This window comes from Sturnus vulgaris, chromosome 22 (genome assembly GCF_052056855.1).
Source record: "Sturnus vulgaris isolate bStuVul1 chromosome 22, bStuVul1.hap1, whole genome shotgun sequence".
Classification (NCBI taxonomy): Eukaryota; Metazoa; Chordata; class Aves; order Passeriformes; family Sturnidae; genus Sturnus; species Sturnus vulgaris.
The window spans coordinates 4243790-4262908 of NC_142264.1; the positions used below are offsets into that span (position 1 = coordinate 4243790).

Consider the following 19119-nt stretch of genomic DNA (forward strand, 5'->3'; position numbering starts at 1 on the left):
CTGAAATAACAGGTCTGGAGCCTTTCTGCTTTAAATTCCACCTGCTGCAACTGGTGTGCTAGAAATGAAGGGCTATCTCATTGTATATGCAATGTGTAAGTGGTTTGACAAGTATGTCTCTTTACAGCTCAAGTGTCAGCTCTGGATGGATGGATCAGGGGTCTTGAAAGACACACTACACATCTCTGCATCACTCTTCATAAAAACTTTACCAAGTCTCTCAAATTCCTTGCACAGCAATACAAGCAACTGTCTCAGCTTCTCAAGGGCACTACACCTTTGATAATGAATATACTTAAACAAAAGGGAACAAAACCCCCCTACCTTTGCTGAATATAATAGAAATGCAGCTTTATACTTTCATATTTCATGGGACATGAAGGTTCATCATTTATTGAAAATAAGATGTGGACCTTCAGCAACATCCTGACTGGATTTCATTTTCAGAGTGAAATGCCTTTCTGGTAAAATACAAGAAAGAGCTTTACTCAGACAAAACCTTGTGTTCCAGCTGTGTTGCAGTATTCTCTGACTACCTTCTCCCCTTTGCTGTGCTCTCTTTATAGCTTATTTTGCCAGCTAAGAAACTTCCTTTGCAAATCCATTTTCTCCTTCATATTTAAAAATTATATGGTTCATGTGGGCCAATTTCCATACGCCTTCAGGGACTTTCAGATTTACTGTTATTCCTCACTGGCCAAGAGACAAATTAATTTGATTAGAGCTCAACCCTCAAGAGAGAATTTTGAGGGAAGCAGAGTCCAATTAAGGAATACCTGGGGTCAGCTAACAAGTGAACACCCCCCTAAGGAGTATTTTCTCCCTCTTCCATGAGCTGAACTCGCTGCACATCAGCAACATCTCCAGGTGCAGATGTCCCAGGACTTCTCCAGGCAGCAGGAGGATGAGGTGTGTGCTGCTGGAGGGCTCATGCTCTGCAGTAACAGGGGATGAGCTGAGCTGGTGGGGAGCAGGCAGCTCAACATCAAACCCCAGGCACAAGCACCCAAGGAAGAGGCTAAAAATGACTCCTGATCCCCATCCCATTGGACAACCGAGCAGTGCCAAACAATGCTGAGGGCTGGGGACACTGAATGAAGAATAGAGATGGCAAAGAAGAATTTCTAGCAATAGGGAAAGCAGAACAACTGCCCTCAGTTTCTGAGGCAGCTCTCCTGCCTGCAGTGCCTCTCTGACATCCAAGCTGAATTGTGCAATGGATGCATTCCCAGTGGATGAGGATGAGACCATCTAATCAATGGGCTGCACCCTCATCACCTTGCAAAGTGATATTTGCTGTTCTCACAACTTACAGGAGTGCTGGGTCAGTGGCTGGAGGACAGATGTCAGTGGAAACCTTCTGTGTTGCAAAACATTGTTTGGGTGGCTCAGAAGCTCTGTTTCCTCAGAATAAATATCAGATTAATGCAGGGGGATTTGATTGGAGGCAGCACGCTCAGGGAGATGCTGGCTGTAAGATGAGATATGGGACTGAAGTGTACTTGTAACACCTACTTGTAATATTTTAAGAATTCAGCAACAACTTTGTAAGGCAGGTTATTAACTGGACAGAACAAAGCAATTTCAGCCCGAGTAGCTGAATTCTCTCACTATGAACGTTGCCCCTGCATTTTTATATCTGTATAGTATTCCTGACTTGATTTCTTCCATGGTATTTCTATGCATTATTAAACTCCCACTATTTTCCACTCCAGAAATGGCTGCATTTAGATTTAGGTGAAGTTTTGGTGGAGAGGTTAATCTGCAAAAATGCTATGTAAGTACAAACTATTAATTACTACTCCTGTATTTTTAAGCTCAGAACCCGTGGCTGCAGGAATGAAGTTGGTGCATTGGCTCACGAAGTTATTGAATACTCACTCTCTCCTGTTGGAAGAGCAAATTTTTCTCCCTCTTTTCTCTTTTTCTTCTTCTTTTTTTTTACTTTTTGCCCAGATACAATGACCAGATTTTTGTGTCCTCTTTCTCACTGTGAATTGTCTCCTAAACACTGAAACATGGGGAGTTAGTTCAGAAGATTAGCATCTCTTCCCAGAGCTGTCCCCAGCTGTATTCACACTTAAAAATCCATGGAACAGACCCTAAAGAGCAATACAGAACCTGATGATGCAACAAGCTAGAAGACACACAAAAAAAAAAAAAAAAAAAAGAAAAAGAAAGAATAGCCTGTTAAGAGGACAAAGCTAATCAATACTAATAGCAAAGCTGAGGATTTTAAAAGCCTCTCAATGAAGTCAGGCACAACGCTACCAGGCAGTCAATGAAAAATGAAGCGTGCCTGCAGAGGGGCTGGGGGCAGGACAGAGAGAGAGCAGAGCCTGTTTTGGGAGGGTCTTGGCTGGGTCAGTTCCCCTGGATGCCCTCAGCCCCATAACCCAGCCAGGCTGGGAGACAGAGGGGAGAGCAGTGATGGGCATCCAAACACAGCCACCACATCAGCCAGCCCAGCTGCAGCCAGAGGAGGGTGTGTAAGACACAGAATCACAGTCACAGAGTGATTTGGGTTGGAAGGGGCCTTAAAGATCATCTCATGCCAACCCCCTGCCATGGGCAAGGACACCTTCCATTCAACCAGGCTGCTCCAACCTGGCCTTGAGCACTTCCAGGGATGGGGCAGCCACAGCTTCTCTGGGCAACCTGTGCCAGGGCCTAAACCCCCTGACAGGGAAGAATTTCCTCCTAATATCTAACCTAAACCTACTCTTTTCCAGTTTAAAGCCATTTCCCCCTTATCCTCCCACCACGTGCCCTTGTCAGAAAAGCCTGAGAGGACAGAGCTTCTCTTTGCCCTGTGCGTCAGCACTGGTGCCTGGCTGTGAGCTGCCTGTGAAGAGGAGGAAGGTTGCTCAGCTGCTGTAGTTCTGCCAGTCCTTGGCCCCTCTACTGAAACTGCTACAAAAGCAGAAAATCACTTCAGCCAGAACTAAAGGCAGCAGCAGTGCTGTGGAGCTGCGCTGGGATCGTTAGGGTGGTTAATATTCAGCAGGCATATTGCTAAAAAGGCAGTGCACGCTGAGGAAAAAAGCAACAAACCCCAGCGCTGCACACAGGTCCTTCTGGCAGAGATATCAGCGGTGACAATGTTGTTTGTACAACAGACAACTTGTATCCCCTAAGAGCAGACCCACTGCCACGCCACATCTCGCTGAGGTCATGGTTGTGAAACCAGTCCTGAATAACATGGGCCATCTGCAAGCCCATGAAATAGTGATTAAATGCTTTTTACTGCTTTACCCAGTAGGTCCTCAGATGACTTCTCTGCTTTGGCACAAAATATTCTGGTCAAGCTGCTGATGTGGCTTTGGTCAGGGGTCCAGTATAAATGGCACTAACCAGTACCCAAGCCTGCACATCCACATACTGATATATATATTTTACAAGAAGTCTCATTTAGTTCATAAATAAAAAAAGACCTTAAGGAACTCTTTCAGAAGGCCCCCAGCTGAAGAGAAAGGCTGTCTGTCATCATGAATGCAAGGTGGCTGTAACAGGAAATTTTCCATGTATATAGGGACCCTGTAGTCCAAAATGTGTTATCAGGCAGAAAACCCAAATCCCTGTAAAGGGCCACCTCTTGCTATAATGCAGGTCTTTTCTATAATAGAGTTAGCTCTGATATAGGACTATTGCTGCACTGCAAGCTGCAGTAAATATTAATGTGTGAAGCTGGATGCCACCTCTATTTCAGGATGGAGGCAAAAGCCAGCCTGATGGAAGATGAGTCGCAGTCCTGCCAGGGAGCTGGTGCATTCCCAGGGCTTTTGACAAGGAATTTTTTCTTTTGGAGTGATTGGATCCTGCATTTCTCTAAAGAACCACCAGCCCCTCCGTTTCACTCTCTAAGAAAGGCACGAGGTCTGTCTGTGCTTGGGGCTGTGCCTTGGGGCAGTGATATTTGCACTTCATGCTGTGTTCACTGGAAAACCGCCCTCGTGCCAGTCCAGCATTTTGTAATGCAACCCCCAAGGTCATTCCCTGCCAGGTGACAAGTCTGGTGTTATAAACCCAACATCCACCACCTTGCAAAGAGATTCTGATGTCTACATTGCATTTGTTTCTCACAGTGCAATTACTCCACAAAGAAAACTAAATATGTATATAGCTGTGTGCCTGTGTCTGTATCTTATAAACGAATCCTTCCTTTTTCTTGCTTGCATCATGGCAGTGTTTAAATAACTTACCTAAGCAGGTGTCTACAAGCAGTATTACTAGACCAAACATCTGAATGTATACTTGTCCTTAAACATAATATTATTCTAAACATAGGATATAAATGTAAGTAAATATTATACTAAATATTCCTGTTTACTATCCCATGTAACAATAGTTGATTAAATATTTACTAGGCCACTTACCTGTGCTCTTGTGGGCATAGCTGGCTGGCTATTTATGCTACAGAGTGTTTTTGTGGTTGATTAAAATGCAGTTGTGTGTACATCTGCAATGTTTGGCAGGCCTGGTTAAACAGCCACTCACAGAAACAAGCAGGGAATGCTACTCCTTTAAAAAAAAAGTTTAAGTTTCTTGTTATAGATTCTGCAACATTCATGAAGCTCTTATTAGTGGCATGCTAGGTACCTGAGGAGCAGCAGGTTGGTTTTGAAGTGTTGGGATGCCCACGCAGTGTTACTCTGCAAACAAAAAAACCCCCAGGCATGAGAAGAAGCCTCTGTTTGTAATGAGTCCTGATTACCAGCTTCAGCTCACAACACAGGGATGAAATGGAACTGTTTCCCTTTCACAGAAATGTATGTTTCTATACAGGAATAATCCTGTTAGGTCAGGAGAAGGAAAGAATTGGAGGAGTATCCCAATATTTTCTTCAGCAGAAAATGGAACAAGCAGGCAAATGAGAGGGGGATCCCACACTCCCACATCACAGACTGAAGAGGGAAGGAGTTATATGCCCCCACTGCAGGAGGATTCAGGCAGCATTTAGTGTTTATTCCATCCTTGTTCAACTTGCTGCTCTCCAGGCAAGCTCTGCTGCTGCTGTTCACTCAATATATTCCAGCAGAAGCAATTTGCCTGCAATTAGTCAGCAATGCAACTCAGTTCCTGGGCAATCCCAAGTGGCAGCGAGCACAGTTCCTGCTCCCCCTGTTCTCTCTCTAAGCAATTTCCACACCCTCGTGATGCACAACACAAGATGACCAACCCTACTGTTTGAAAATCACTGTAAAATAACTCCTAACAGAAAAAACTGCTTTGGTGCAAATTTAATGGTAAAAAGGTACTTAAAACCCTTGTTTGTGAAACTCGTTGAGAATTAAATTATTCACAGAATTGCAATAGGGATGAGGAAGAAGAATAAGGTCTTTGATTTAATGGTCGATCCTAAGCAAATAACCTTAAAGGCTAAAGGCTGATGTTGTTGCAATGCATTTTATTTGAAAGAAATTAACTCTTCTGGGTCAAAGCTTAACCTCATGGCAGGTTGTTATGCTGGAAAACATCTGGTCAACCACTTCACAACCATATAGCACCAACCAGAAGGGCTGAGCAAGGTGAACTTTGTAAGGGAGAAGAGACTGCAATGAACATGGGGAAAAAAATCTCAAAAGAAAGCCATTAAGTGCTTTTTCATCCTAACTTCATTGTGAAGGGTGGTTGGGAAAAAGGGTAATATGAGACCTTCTTATTGAAAAAAATATTGATTGTTAGGAATCAATAGCATTAAAAAGCTGTGTCTTAAGCACCAAGCTTTGAAGGCCTCTACAAGCTTTTCCGTTCCCTGTCTATTCTCCTGCCAAAACTTTGATAGATTCAGCCTGCAAACCAGCAAATGCAGTGATTTGATGGTGGCCAATATATATTAAAAAAAATTAAGGTGTCAAGCATGAATTTTATTACATCTGCAATCAGATGTACTTCCTTCAGTCAGCTCATCTGCAATTAAGTCCAGCTGTTCTCAGGGAAAAGGACTCTTCCAAGGAAATTGCTGTAAAATTTAATGGGAGAGTTTTCCTTGGTGCTTTGTTGTAAATATTGTTTTCCTAATAGGCTTGTAAAGGGCTTTGCTTTCTCATTCAATAGGCAGAAGATGTGTAATTTTTCAGGCATTAGAAAATGAATAGATCAGTGATAGGGCTCATAAAGCTTATACAAAGATTCTCATTGTATAGCAACAGAAAGAGCTTTAATAACTTGAAGAAGAGGAGGTTTTTGAATTTATTTCTTTTTTGCTCTGCGTAGTTTTTTGTTTACATATGAAGGGCTATTTTTTAACTGACACATCAGACAGTTTGATCAATATCCCTTATTGGGTTTCTTCTGCCTAGAATTGGGTATGACAGCCAGAGAGGGGCACCAGATTGCAGACTTCAGAGGATGATCCTTCATTTCAATATTGCAGTGTAACATCCCACAAGGACCAAAATATTGCACCACGACCCACGACACTGCAGTGCTTCCGTTTGCTGTCCCAAAATCCTCTTCAGCCTTTAGGAAAATGACGAATATTACAAACTTTTTTATCTCCTTCTACTCTGTCCAAAGATCGTCTCTTTCCTTTTTGCCACTTAGGCAAAACTTGGGTGTGTTTTTCCTCTCTTCCAGCAATCTTTCAGCAACATTTTCAATCTGTGTGCTTCTGTCACTTCAGGAGAACAGTGCCTAAAATAAAACAGTGAGATTTGTAATTATTGGCATTATTTTAAGATGTAATGCTGAAGCATTAAAAATAACAAAATGAAACTATTTTGAGGGGAAATGTTGAGACATGAATGATAGCAAATGGTGTTACTGTGGATTTATTTTCACCCAACCAAAATCAGACTCCTTTTCTAATGATGAAATATGACCTGGCTCTTGCAGAGAGAGTAATGTGCTAATTTGTTTAACGTTGTTCTCTGTGCAGAAAAGCCTTGCAAGAGAAAGAATTCAGAATGGATCTAAGGTGCAGGTTATTTTGGGGGACAAAATGAAGCCACTTGTTATTCCTTAAGACAGTGATCATATTCCTTCTCTGGCAGCTGTGAATACTGAGGAGAAAACAACTCGCTCTGGTCAAAAGCTGCATTATCACTGCTACATTGGTTTGCAATGAAAGAGGTGAAATTATCTATCAACAAAACCCTTCTGCTGAGGCAGTGGAAGTCTTTCCACTCGTACAGTTTATTTGAAGAGCAGGAATGAGCTATACAGTGGGAGAAATATGCTTTTGCTAGTATACCCATATAGCTACCTTGGCAAATGCTCATGGCTTAGAATCCCATCTCCCATGTCTGCAAATAGCAAGAGTTAGCTGGCACAGTTTGGAACAGCTCTCCAAAATAGTGTAGCAGAGAAAGTTCCGCAGGAAATATCTGCTGAACATGTATGTTCCTGCATGCAGGCTTCAGAACAGACTGATAAACCTGTTCAGGGATGATTAATCAAAAGGGTTTGGATGAGGAAATGACAAGGCAGCCAGAGCTGCAGAGGAGTGCAAGATTAGGTCTTTGTAGAAGAGGGTCTTTCACAGAATTGATTAGAAAATGAACCTAAGAAGCTCATGATTAACAAGGGAGGAGAGAAGGGTAGAACATTGTCAAGCTCATACAAGAGGTGAACCTGTACATGTGCTTTATTTGTATAGTTTGCTTGGCCTTGGTTAAGTCACTGCCTGCAGATATGGTCTGTGATTTTCATCTTGATGTAATTCCTGCAGTTGCAATGTTTGGGGGGTTTTGCTGTTGTCAGAATTGATCTGCTGGGTGTCCCAGCCACAAGGACTAGAACAGCTCCCCTTGTTCAAGCCAGTGCTTGTGTCTCTATTTCCTAACAGACCCAAAGGCACAATGGGAACTGTGGATAAATGGCATCAGCAGGATGAGAAAGCTGAAAATAGCACAGAGGCACCATTGTCTGTTCATTCACTCAACTTCTTTGTGTGTCTCTTTTCCAGCTTATATTTAAAACTTATACCTGATGTATAGGAACTTTAAAGGTGTCTGGGTCACATTTCAGCCAGTACCTGGTAAGGGAAACAAGCCCCAAAGCACTTTTTAACTCCATAATGGAGCAGCTGCTGTGGGAAGCTGGGGATCTGGTCCTAGTTGCTCCCAGCATTAAGTGCCTTTATGGTTTGTGAGCGGTGATCCATCAGGAGGTGCATGACAGCTTCTGGAGGGAACTTTCTTGGTCTCTGAAGGATTCAAACATTATTCAGCCATCAAATTCACAGCCTCTGTATCAGCATTTACCAATGTATTTGGCTTAAGTGAAGAAGAGCATATATAGAAGTCTGGCTCTGTTTAAAATAGTAGATAGTCTGGGATCCAGTATTGAATTGTTTGAGAAGATGCATCTAAATGTTTTGTTGTTTGTTTCCCCTTCAGCTTCACTATAGACTCAGAAGGTGACCAGAATTAATCTCTGTGTCTTAAGTATAAAAATTGGTCATGGAACTTTGGAGGCTGGAGTGCTCCAAATTCTCAGGATAATACTTTCCATGCTCTTTGGGCTTCAAAAAGCAGAAAGACTCTTTCCATGATGTGATGGGAATCCTCATGAGAGCACAGGAGAGCATCTTCACCACGGGAGGTCATGGGAGCTTTGCTTTAGGGACCTGACTGGCAGTTCCTACTTTTCACAAAACATCTGTCCCTCTGGCACCTGAAGTTTTGATTTGCATCCAGTGTCTTGAACCCTGCTCTGGAACACCTTGTAGACTGAACTACATGGGGAAATATCATTTATGAGCTGTTCCCTTTGTCCATCAGGAAGTGCCATGTGTCTACACACAAGTCATCTTCTAGCAGCCTGTCTCACCACTTAGAGGGAAATAATTAAACAGCTTGAGAATGAAAACAAGACTGCTTGGCACCTCTCTTGTCCACTCCTTTTGCATTTCTTGCTGCAGTTCTGAAGCGTCCCTGTGCACAGCTCAGCCCCACACAGGATCAATAGCAGAAAAGATAAATCTGTTGGAATTGACTACAGGCTGTTCTGTCACTAAGTGACCATGAAAAATGATCACTAGTTGAATACACTGCATTTTTATCTTTAAATCTTTCAATAGAAGCAGTGTCAATAACAGAGCACTAAATAATCTCTAGATAGAAGGAAAATCTTTCTTTTTTTCTTTTTTCTTTTTTTTTATCAGAGGGAAGATAGATGTCACTTTTTTGGAGGCCTTAAATACTGAAGTACGGAATTAGATCTGCAAATTCCAGGAAGTGATTGTCTCTTTAGATAAACTATGTCTCATTTTAGGAAAGACTGGCTGGATTCTGCTTGAAAACATTGCTCAATTCCATATCATGAATGCACCAGGGTAACTCTAAGTGGAATATGCAGAAACAAAATAAATAAAGATATTTTTTTCTCATGTTCCTTTGGGGATAATATATCTCTCTGAATTGGATACACCTGCCAGAGATGGCCTTTCTTTGCTTTAAAATATGTCTGACCTTTCCCTGAGCTAACTGGATGCAGTTTACCATATTGGCCCAAGCATAAAGCAAAGTCTTTTTCAGATAATAGCCTCTGGAAACAATCCAACCTGTTCTGTATCCACTGCCCACGCCACACATCCCAACCCTGTGGACATTGTCAGCTGGCACAGAGGTGTGGGCAGACACTGACAGGGCACAGTTCTGTGCGTGGCTTTTGGGTTTGCTGCTCTGGGTGGAAGCTGGGGGTGCTGGAAGCTCTGTGGCCCCACTGTGAGGGCATCTGCTCTGGTTCTGTCCTGACAAAACGAAGCTGGGCTTTTGTTTGAAGCCAATTTGTTTCTACATCATCCGGCGCCTCCTCTCTCTCCGAGTGTTGATGTTCCTTTCATTATGAGACTGCAAGGAACACTCTGCAGACTTTGACATCAAACTGGTTAAATTTTATTTTCCCCTCATGTAGGATGTTTTCCATAACAGTGTCTGAGGGGTGGAAGCTTCTGGGTAAATCCAGCCCAGTGGCAATTTGAGCAGTGTCAGCTGGGTCCTGGTAACGTGTTGAGGGCTGCAGTGACTCAGGGGTGCACTTTTTGGTTATGTGTGTTCCACACAAAACCCCCTCCAGAGGCAATGCCCTCTTGGTTGTAGACTCTGTGAACTGAGCTCTGTTTAGATGCCCTGCAGATTCCAGAGTAGGGTCCTGAAGCAGGCAGAGAGCTGTAGAAGACTTATTGATTGAAAATTCCCTTTGTATGTACTCCAAGTTTAGTTCAAGCTGCTTTCCTGAGAAAGGTCAAGCTGAAGTACTGAATTTCTGAAATACTAAAGTTCTGCATATCCCAGAACTTTGCTTTATTCTGCCTGTTTTGTCTGGATATCTGTTAAAAAGTTTGGCAGTCTGTCCTCTTTGATGGGTTGATGAACAACAGTGAGTGTAGAATAGCTTGAAGAAAATACTGGTCTGTGAAGTTGCTAGAACTGCTTGACTTGTCTGGAAAACAGCAGGTTTCCATGCCCTCATTCAGCCTCAAGCATACTTGACTATATTTATTTTTGTTGTTGGCCTCCCATTTTGACAGGTGGAGAAGAAAAAGGGCCTGCAAGAAAAGCAGTAAAGAGTAAAAAATCTGACCATATTGTTTCAGGATGGTTGGTGCTTTAAGGGGAAATCAGCCAAGTTTCATCTGTTAAAAATCCTGCTGAGATTGATTGGTGTATGGAGAGGTGATTATAAAAGCCAGCAAGTAGCTTAATTAGGATGGAGAGTTATAGGAAGTAGCTTGGCTTTTGTGAGAAGTACTGGAGCAAATGACTCTTGGCAAGTGGCTGGTGGAATGGGGAAAGCTAAGCTCAGGAGTTAGAGGATTGCAGCTTGGCATGCTGCATTTGTATTTAGAAGGAATAAAGCTGAGGATTGCCAAACACATGCCTGAATCTGGTTTGCTGTCCTGAGGTTACACTTTGCACAAATAATATTTACTAATCAGGGACTTGAGATCTCTCTGAACTTGTCTCAGAGATTTTTACTGTGTCAGGTTTTTTAACGAGCCAGGGGAAAAAGCAGCCTCGGCTATTCCAGGCTGCAGGTGAGAGTTTGCTCCTGGCAAGAAGAAATGCCATATAATGCACCATGAACTTCATCATATTTACTCTCTTAATAGTGAGTAGAGTGCCATCTAAAACTTCCCTGTGCCTGTGCAATGAAGAGCAAGAGCTCCTGGGTGTCTCAAGCAGGTATTGAACAACCATCATGCTCTGAGCTGCTGCAAAATCCCTCTGCAAGAACCTGGTAAGGAGGAGAATGGAGCATTATGTATTCAACAAATTCTGCTGACTGCTGCTAGGCAGTGAGGCTGGAATGATTGTGCCAAATCCTGATCTTTCCTGATAATGGAAGCGGAATTTTCCCCAAAGCAAGCCAGTATCAGAGAGAAAAACCCAGGGGACAAGAGAGAGCATTTGAAAATACGGCCCAGGCATTAAAATAAAACCAAACAAATAGGCTTTAACTAGTGAAATTACAGAATATACAAATATCCCAGAATTATGTAAGAGCCTGATCCTGCAGTTTTTGGGTGGGGAAAACAATGTTTAACTGACTCTAATACTGCAGAATCATCAGTATAGACAAGAAGAAACAACTGGGTCATTCTGTCTCAGCCACTTGCATATTGCAGAACTACTTGTCTGTTCTTGCTACTATCTCATCCCTGCTAATGTCTTATTTAACCTGCTCAGGATAGTTGTGGTTTTGCAAATATGCAGAATATATTAAATTTTATTGACATCATTTAAAAATACGTATTTGTGCAGATTTTTCAAAATGTCTGGGATCTGAATGTGTAGGGCAACAGAACATGACTCAAAGCCCAATTTAAAGAAAGTGTGTTTTGAGCAGGCATCAACAGATAGACTGAAAAGCAAGGGAAAAGCATAGGGGTTTTTTTTAGATGTTGAGTGGACTAAATGCAATGTGAATTTATCTGCAAACCATCTGTGATTTCTGGTATTTTTTGGTGCCTTCACAGCTCTAATTTTAAGCAGTTCTGTAGCCTTTAAATAATGGTACTTTCTTCCCATTCTGTTTTACAGCAGATTCCCCATTTGATCACTGAATGTTTAAAGAAAAGAAGTGACTGAGTTCTCTGCAGACTGTAGACATACAGAATAAAACAGCAGCCTTTTATTTTTGCAAGTAAAATCTGACATATTTTGGGACAGAATTCCTCATGCATAAAATAGCACCAGGAGTTTCGCTATGGTTTACTTTTTGTATTTTGCTTTACAGTTCTCATGTAAATTCGGTGCTGGGATAAGGTGTTAAGTTGATGTCTCCAAGGAATCAAGTTCCAGAAGCAGCAAAACACAACAGCAGATCTCTCTCAATTTTCTTAAAACTGATATCAAGAGTGCCAGTTTCATTAGGCAAGAAGGAATCGAAGAATCAGAATCCAGCCAGCCCTTGGTGGTTCTGCAGACAAATCTGGTTTCTCTGTGTGTCATGGGAACACTTTATAGCCATAAACTGAAAGGAAACACTCTGGAATACTGAATAGCCACCCGAAAATTGTAGTTCCTACAGTTACAGAGACCCTAAGGGGACAGGGAGGCCTCCAGGTCTGTTTTCCATCCACCATGATGTGGGAGAAGACCCTTTTGATGTGAGCTTGGTCATCTGAGAGCATGAAACAATAGGAAGCCAACTCTATTCATCCCACAGGAAATCTGATGATAACTACATCATTGTCAGCTCAGTTCATTATTTCACTGTTTCTTCTGGCAGGAGTGCTCAGATAAGATTTTTGCTCACTACTGTTGGATACAGTGGGGGATTCTGATTCAGGGAACAATAGGAAAGAAATAGCACTGAAGAGCAAGTCTCCTCCACATCTGAAAATGTCTTGCCATTCCAGCCTTCTCTAAAGGGAGGCAGGACTCATTCCCTTCTCTTGGCAGAAGCCTCAAACACGAGTCGATAACCCCTCAGCTTCTCTTCTGTTTCAATAATGCATCGTGTAGTAAACTCTGTGGCTAACTGAGGACTGAAAACCTGAAAGAAATTAATAGGAATGTAAAAATAGCAAGAACATCTTGCCAATTGCATTATTGAGCATCACAATTATTTGAGCAACAACAACAACAAAATCAGTTTATTATATTTATCTGAAGTGCTGTCAAGAATGTAGCAGTGAAGTATAAAGAAATGAAGAGGTTCTGGTGATGAATATCAGTCCAGCTTGCCATAGAATAAATATCAGCATTTATCTCTGTCAGAGGAAGATAAAGATAATTTCTTATGTTATAAGTTGTTTCAAATATTGAGGCCTGTTCGGACGTTTTGTGAGAGATTATCTGCACTTGCCTTGAAACCCAATAGTGGCCATTAATTGTCTCCCCGACAACAAAATTAATTTCTCTTAAATGAGAATGCATTTCTAATTGGACACTTTCTTCCCTAAGAAATTGTTTACAGTACCTCTGCAAGGATTCTGAAGTCATCCCTTTGCTTTGATGTTGCTGATTAATTACAGCCCACGTGGTTCTTAGGAGCTGCAATTTGAGTAACATACTTTGCTGTGAAATGTTCATCTTAATTACACACTCCCCCAGCCAAGCTTCTGCTTGAGAAAGGAACCGAACTTCTCTTGCTGCATGTGATGCCAGGCTGGATTGTTACTTTTTACCCCTCCCTTCTCTCCGAGTGAGTTCAGAGCTTATGTACGTTCTGAGACTGACAGCACCCAAAATGAAATTCTCTCTTTAGCCACAGAACAGATCCAGAGCTGGCAGCTCGGAGCAGCTTTCCCTCTCCCATCTCCTGGTGCCTCTGCTCAGCATGGAGCAGCACTGATGGGGAGAACTGAGCTGGCTGGAGTATCACTGTGTTAGCACAGGGCTCTGCCACAGCTAATTAGCCAGGCTGAGACACAGGGTTAATTAGTGTGGGCAGGATGCTGCACTAAAGGAGCAGGGCTGCTGTTTGCACCTCTCCACATGACACCGAGTTGTGCCATGTGGATATACCCCCTATGCTTTAAATGTGATTTTTTTTTTCCAATGGGAGATTACCAGGTCCTTGAACTTCTGGTGGAGAGGACAAAAGGTACCAGCTCTGCTGCTGGCTCAGGTGTGGAAACCTGGTCATATGGAGCCACCCAGATAATTTTGCAGGAGCCCACTCAACAGCTGTCAGATAATAGGATATTTGGATGTTCTGAACATCAGCTGGATTCTTGCTTTTATGTTTTATTAATCATTTTAAGGCAAGAAGATTTTTATCGGTATCTGGGAGATATCCCAGTTCCACATATTTTCTCTCCATAATGCCCCCTTACAGTGCACCTATAATGAAGATAAAGTGAACATACTGCCTTGGCTTGGGCAAGCTGCCAGTTAAGGAATTTTGCTTAAAAGAAACGAGCAACATCGGCACGACAATGCCCTACAAATGAGCACACAAAATGATGCAGCCTTTTCCTTCTGGATGTGGCAAAACAGGAGGAGGAATAACAAGAGGAAAAAGGAGCTCCTGCTCTCTTCTTCAGCCATTATCTGTAGGTGTTGAAGCAGTGCCTGCCTTAACTCCCCACGGAGCCAGTGGAGCTCTGAGCACTCTGAATTGCCTGTTGTCTGTTCAGGAGGACTTGGCTCCTCATTTATGCAAGAAAAAGCAGATCCCTGGAGCAAAAAATTGTGAATGCCCTCCTTTGAGTTTCTAAGGCAAAGCTATGCAGTGCACTTTGTTCTATAGGGGCAGGTTCCAAATGGTTCCTTATATATTTATGGGTTTGTTTTTAGGCCACTGTTTTGTCATTTGTTTAAAAATAGTAAAATAACTGTCAAATCTTTTTTACTGTTCCAGGTAGGATGTGAAATCAGAACTCCTTGCATTTGGGCATCACAATGACAGGGCTCATGGAGATATTTAAGTGCAATATTGACATGTAAAAAATATATGTTTTAAACTAGTAACTATTAAATGGAAAAGAATCATCCATTTCCAAGTGATAACACATAAAATAAGTTACAGACATCTGCAGTGTGCACCAAGAGTCTGAACTTTGTAGTGGGAAGAAAAACAAATTATGTAATGTAGGAATGATCTCTCAGCCTGCAAGTATTCACTTATAACACAATACCATCTTGACCAATCTATTTTAGTCCAAAGAAAGGTATTTTATGTTTGAAATAACTAGCATTACAGATCCATAAACAATTTAGGTTGCCAGTCTGGCTCAGATAGTCCTGTCCCTTCTGCCTCTGGCAGCTTTCCTTTGGTTCAGTATTTTTTAACACAAAGAACTATTCCTACCTTGTTCCTATTTGCCTTGCTGAGTGTGCTCAGTCTGTTGCTGATTCTTTGAAGCACACTGCTGTGTATTTCACTGGCTGTGTAGGCTGAACTCCATTGCTTCAGCCTATATTGCTTCCAGGTTTGCTTTACCCCAGTGCTCGAATAGAGCAGCATCCCTAAGCTCAGGAGGAGAGGAACCACAGCCCTTTCATTTTCTCATTCTTCATGCTAAGTAATAGGGTTTCACTTTCCAATACCTCACATGGTGTTCTGAGAACATTTAATTGATTGGGTACAATTTTCAGAATCCATCACTTGACAGAAAAGTGTCACTGTGTGGAGGGCAAAGCTTCGCTTCACTTGGCCACTGACACCTCGGCTGTTCCTTGTCGTATTCATTTCCATTTTACATACAAAAAAAAAAAGATCACCCATGGATAAAGGATCTGTGTGGATTTTGCTTACTGAATTTTAATTAATACCTTTATGAAAGGGTTGTTATTTACTTTAGAAGCTGAGAAAACAAAAGACCCATCCCTGTGCTGCAGTTTACTCTGTGTGGAGAGACTATTGGCCTGTGCAGTGCTTCATTTACTTTAGCTCTATTTATTTTAGCTGCACTCTGAGGGTGAAAAGAGCTGCCAGTGGCATAGGAAACAGAAGCAGCTCCTGTAAAATCAAACCAGTATTGTTTAGTGCTGTGAAAGCACTCCTGAACTTTGCAGCGCTTTGCAAAGTTTGGGTAATGAGGGCCTTTTTTCACCCGTAATCACAAGTGAAATACAGAAACACAGAAGCACAGGCTGGTTTAGGTTAGAAGGGGCCTTAGAGGTCATCTCATTTCATCCCCTGCCACGGGCAGGGACACCTTTCACTGCACCAGGCGGCTCCAGCACTAAGACAGGAACTGTAACGTGGGACCTGCACACCTCCAGTGTCCCCAGGAGCATCAGGGTGATGGAAATGCTCCTGCCTGCATCAAGCTCAGTGCTTCCCATTCCAAATGGTTTTGTTTCTGTTTCTGTGCCTGGGAAACACCCTACAGATCCACAGAACATCCAAGGCAGGGAATAAATCCTACAAATACCTCATTGTGGTATTGCTGCTTCTACAAGAGGGGAATGGAGGCGCAGGATTCTCTCTGGTGACAGGACCTGAAGGAACGATATGGAGCTGTGTCAGGGCAGGTTTAGGTTGGATTTTAGGGAAAGGTTCTTCCCTCAGAGGGTGTTGGGCACTCTCCAGGCTCTCCAAGGAATGGGCATGGCCCCGAGGCTGCCAGGGCTCCAGGATAAAGGGGATATGGTGGGATTGTTGGAGTGTCCATGCAGGGCCAGGGGCTGGACTTGATGATTCTTGAGTGCCTTCCAGCTCAGGATATTCTGTGATTCTATGATTCTGTAATTCTGTGATTCCAGGCATCTGGACATGGCACTGGGCCATGTGGTTTCAGGGTTACGGTAGTAGTGCTGGGTGGACGGTTAGAATTGATGATTTTCAGATATATTCACAGAATATTCCGAGCTGAAAGGGGCACACAATGAGCATCAAGTCCAACTCTCAAGTAAATGACCCACAAATCAACGCACAACCTTGATGTTATTATCACCATGCTCTATCCAACTGAGCTAATCCCACGATTCCACAGGTCTCTTCCAACCTTGCCAACTCCTTGATTGTGGACGTAAGTGCAAAGGAAGATAAAAATTTCTAAAAAATCGCTTCGCGGCGATCCAACACCCGCCCCTCCCCACAGGTGCCCGGACTACATTTCCCAGCGTGCACCGCGGCGGCGCGGCGGGGCCGGCGGCGCCGGCCAAGATGGCGGACGGGGCGCTGAGCCCCGGCGTGAACCTGGAGGCGTTTTCCCAGGCCATCGCCGCCATCCAGGCGCTGCGCTCCAGCGTCACCAGGGTCTTCGACTGCCTCAAGGATGGGATGCGCAACAAGGAGACCCTGGAGGGCCGCGAGAAGGGCTTCGTGGCCGCCTTCCAGGAGAGCCTGCACTCCGTCAGCCGCGACCTGGGGTGAGCAGCGGCCCCGGCGGGGATCGCCCGGTGGGCAGGGAGGGGGTCCCGGGGTGTCCTGGCTCCTCTCAGCGCCCGACGGGGCCGGTTCCACTCCAGGGGAAAGTTTTAGGCAAATAAATGCGAAAATGCTTCATTTTATTCCCCACCGCCCCCCCAGAACCGTGCGCGTTACCCCTTCGTGGTGTTCTGCTCCCGAATCTCCAAAGGGTTGAACGTGCTCATAATATTCACCTGGTTTTTGTTCTCGTTTTGTTTTCACAAAGGACCTGTCCGTGGGATTGCATTGACAAGGTGGAGGTGTTTGGTTGCAGGGAGATTTATCTCTATATTTCAAAGGTTTTTGTTAAAAATTCAAACACTTCCTAGGTGCAGACTATTCAGTAGCATCTAAGGCGTTCAAGAATGATCCTTTTATTACTAAAACTTGGCAGGCTGGAAAGTTATCCCAGGTAAGTGTAGTTGCTTAGTACCAGCAGGTGAGTTTTGAGTGAGTAGAGACGAACCTGAGGCTGAAGATGTGGAGGAAAGTTATGAGCAGAAGAGAGAGGCTGGCACACAGTTTCATTCAGCAATTTTGTGTATTTAAATTGAAAACGCCTACACAGACACAGGAACTGAGAACTTAGTGTACACTTAGGGACATGGTTCAGTGGTGGACTTGTCAATGTGAGGTTTATGGTTGGACTTAATGATGATAAAGGTGTTTTCCAGCCCAGCTGACTCAATGATTGTCCCTGTTGATCCCACCATTGGCTTGCTGGGTTTGGCTGTATCCTCCTGGGAGCCATCAGCACTGTCCAGGGAAGTGTCCACAGGTACTTAACCACCCCTTCCCACAACATCTTCTGCTTCAGGGTCTTGTGTAGGAGAATTTCTTTCTTGTTGATTAAAAGGCTTTGCTGATGATCATGGTAATATAATTTATTACCAACTTCTGTTGGGAAAGGTGGTGGATAACCCTTCTTATGAATGATGCTGTACCCAGCTCTAGGGGTAGGTGTTGTATCCCTTTGGTTTTTAGTTTTTAAGTTGAGGAGGCCTTGCAGCTCCTTGTGTGGAAGCTGAGCTGTTCCTTTGGTTCCTTCTTGCCTAACTCTGTGACCTCCTAAAGAATAATCAGGTATAACCCCCAAATCTCCCAGACAATAACAGATAACAGCTCAGGAGCTGGGCTTGGATCCTTGTGGGTCCCTTCCAGCTGAGGCTGTTCCATGAACTGGCCTATTCAAGTAGCAAGGGAATACTCCAAGGTGTGCTGAAGTTAATATTACCAGTGGACTTTTATGTAGTGAAAATATTGACTGGTATCTCTGTTCAGCAAATCCTCAGTTATTATGCCCAGTCACACTTGTTTTATTGTATTCTTTTGTCAAGGAGTATTTGTCAAGCAGATTTCCAAGTGTTTGCAGCACCAGAGGCTTGGAAAGAATGTAGGCCATGGAAACTTCAAGGAATGATGATTAATAAAGGAGAATTTTGTGGTAGTGAAGTCTGGAAGTCTTTTAACTGCCAGTTCCCTGATTGTCTGGAGTTTATTTTTGTAACCTTTCTTAAATGTAAATTGAGATATTTTGGATTTTTCTCTACAGATGTTTTCATAAGTTGCCTTTTGAGTGCTGCATTTAATTTAGTGGAGGTTCTGAAGTTCAGGCTTGGGTGTAGCACTGGGCATCAGAAGGAAAAGCACTTGATTAGTCATGTCACTTGAAAAACTGCTTTTTATATCTCTGCAAAGTGGCCAGTCTTTCTTCTACAGTTGATTAATGCAAGTTTGAAAAATTGCTTAACTTTTGTTATGATTAAATGTTTGACAAATGAGATATGAAGCAATGATAGATCATTTCACAGTGAGAGATTTTTTTCATGGGAAAATGGTGCTTATTATGCTTCACTTGGG

General features: G+C 43.1%; 1 protein-coding gene across 1 annotated transcript in view; it reads left to right on the plus strand.

The window, feature by feature from the left end:
• Nucleotides 1-16965: 16965 nt before the first annotated feature.
• MED27 (mediator complex subunit 27) overlaps nt 16966-19119 on the plus strand; it is an 83479-nt gene continuing 81325 nt past the window's right edge. The window contains exon 1 of the mRNA XM_014873241.2: nt 16966-17219. Coding sequence (XP_014728727.1) covers nt 17014-17219 — 206 coding nt within the window. The 5' untranslated portion in view covers nt 16966-17013. The remainder of the gene's footprint in view (nt 17220-19119) is intronic.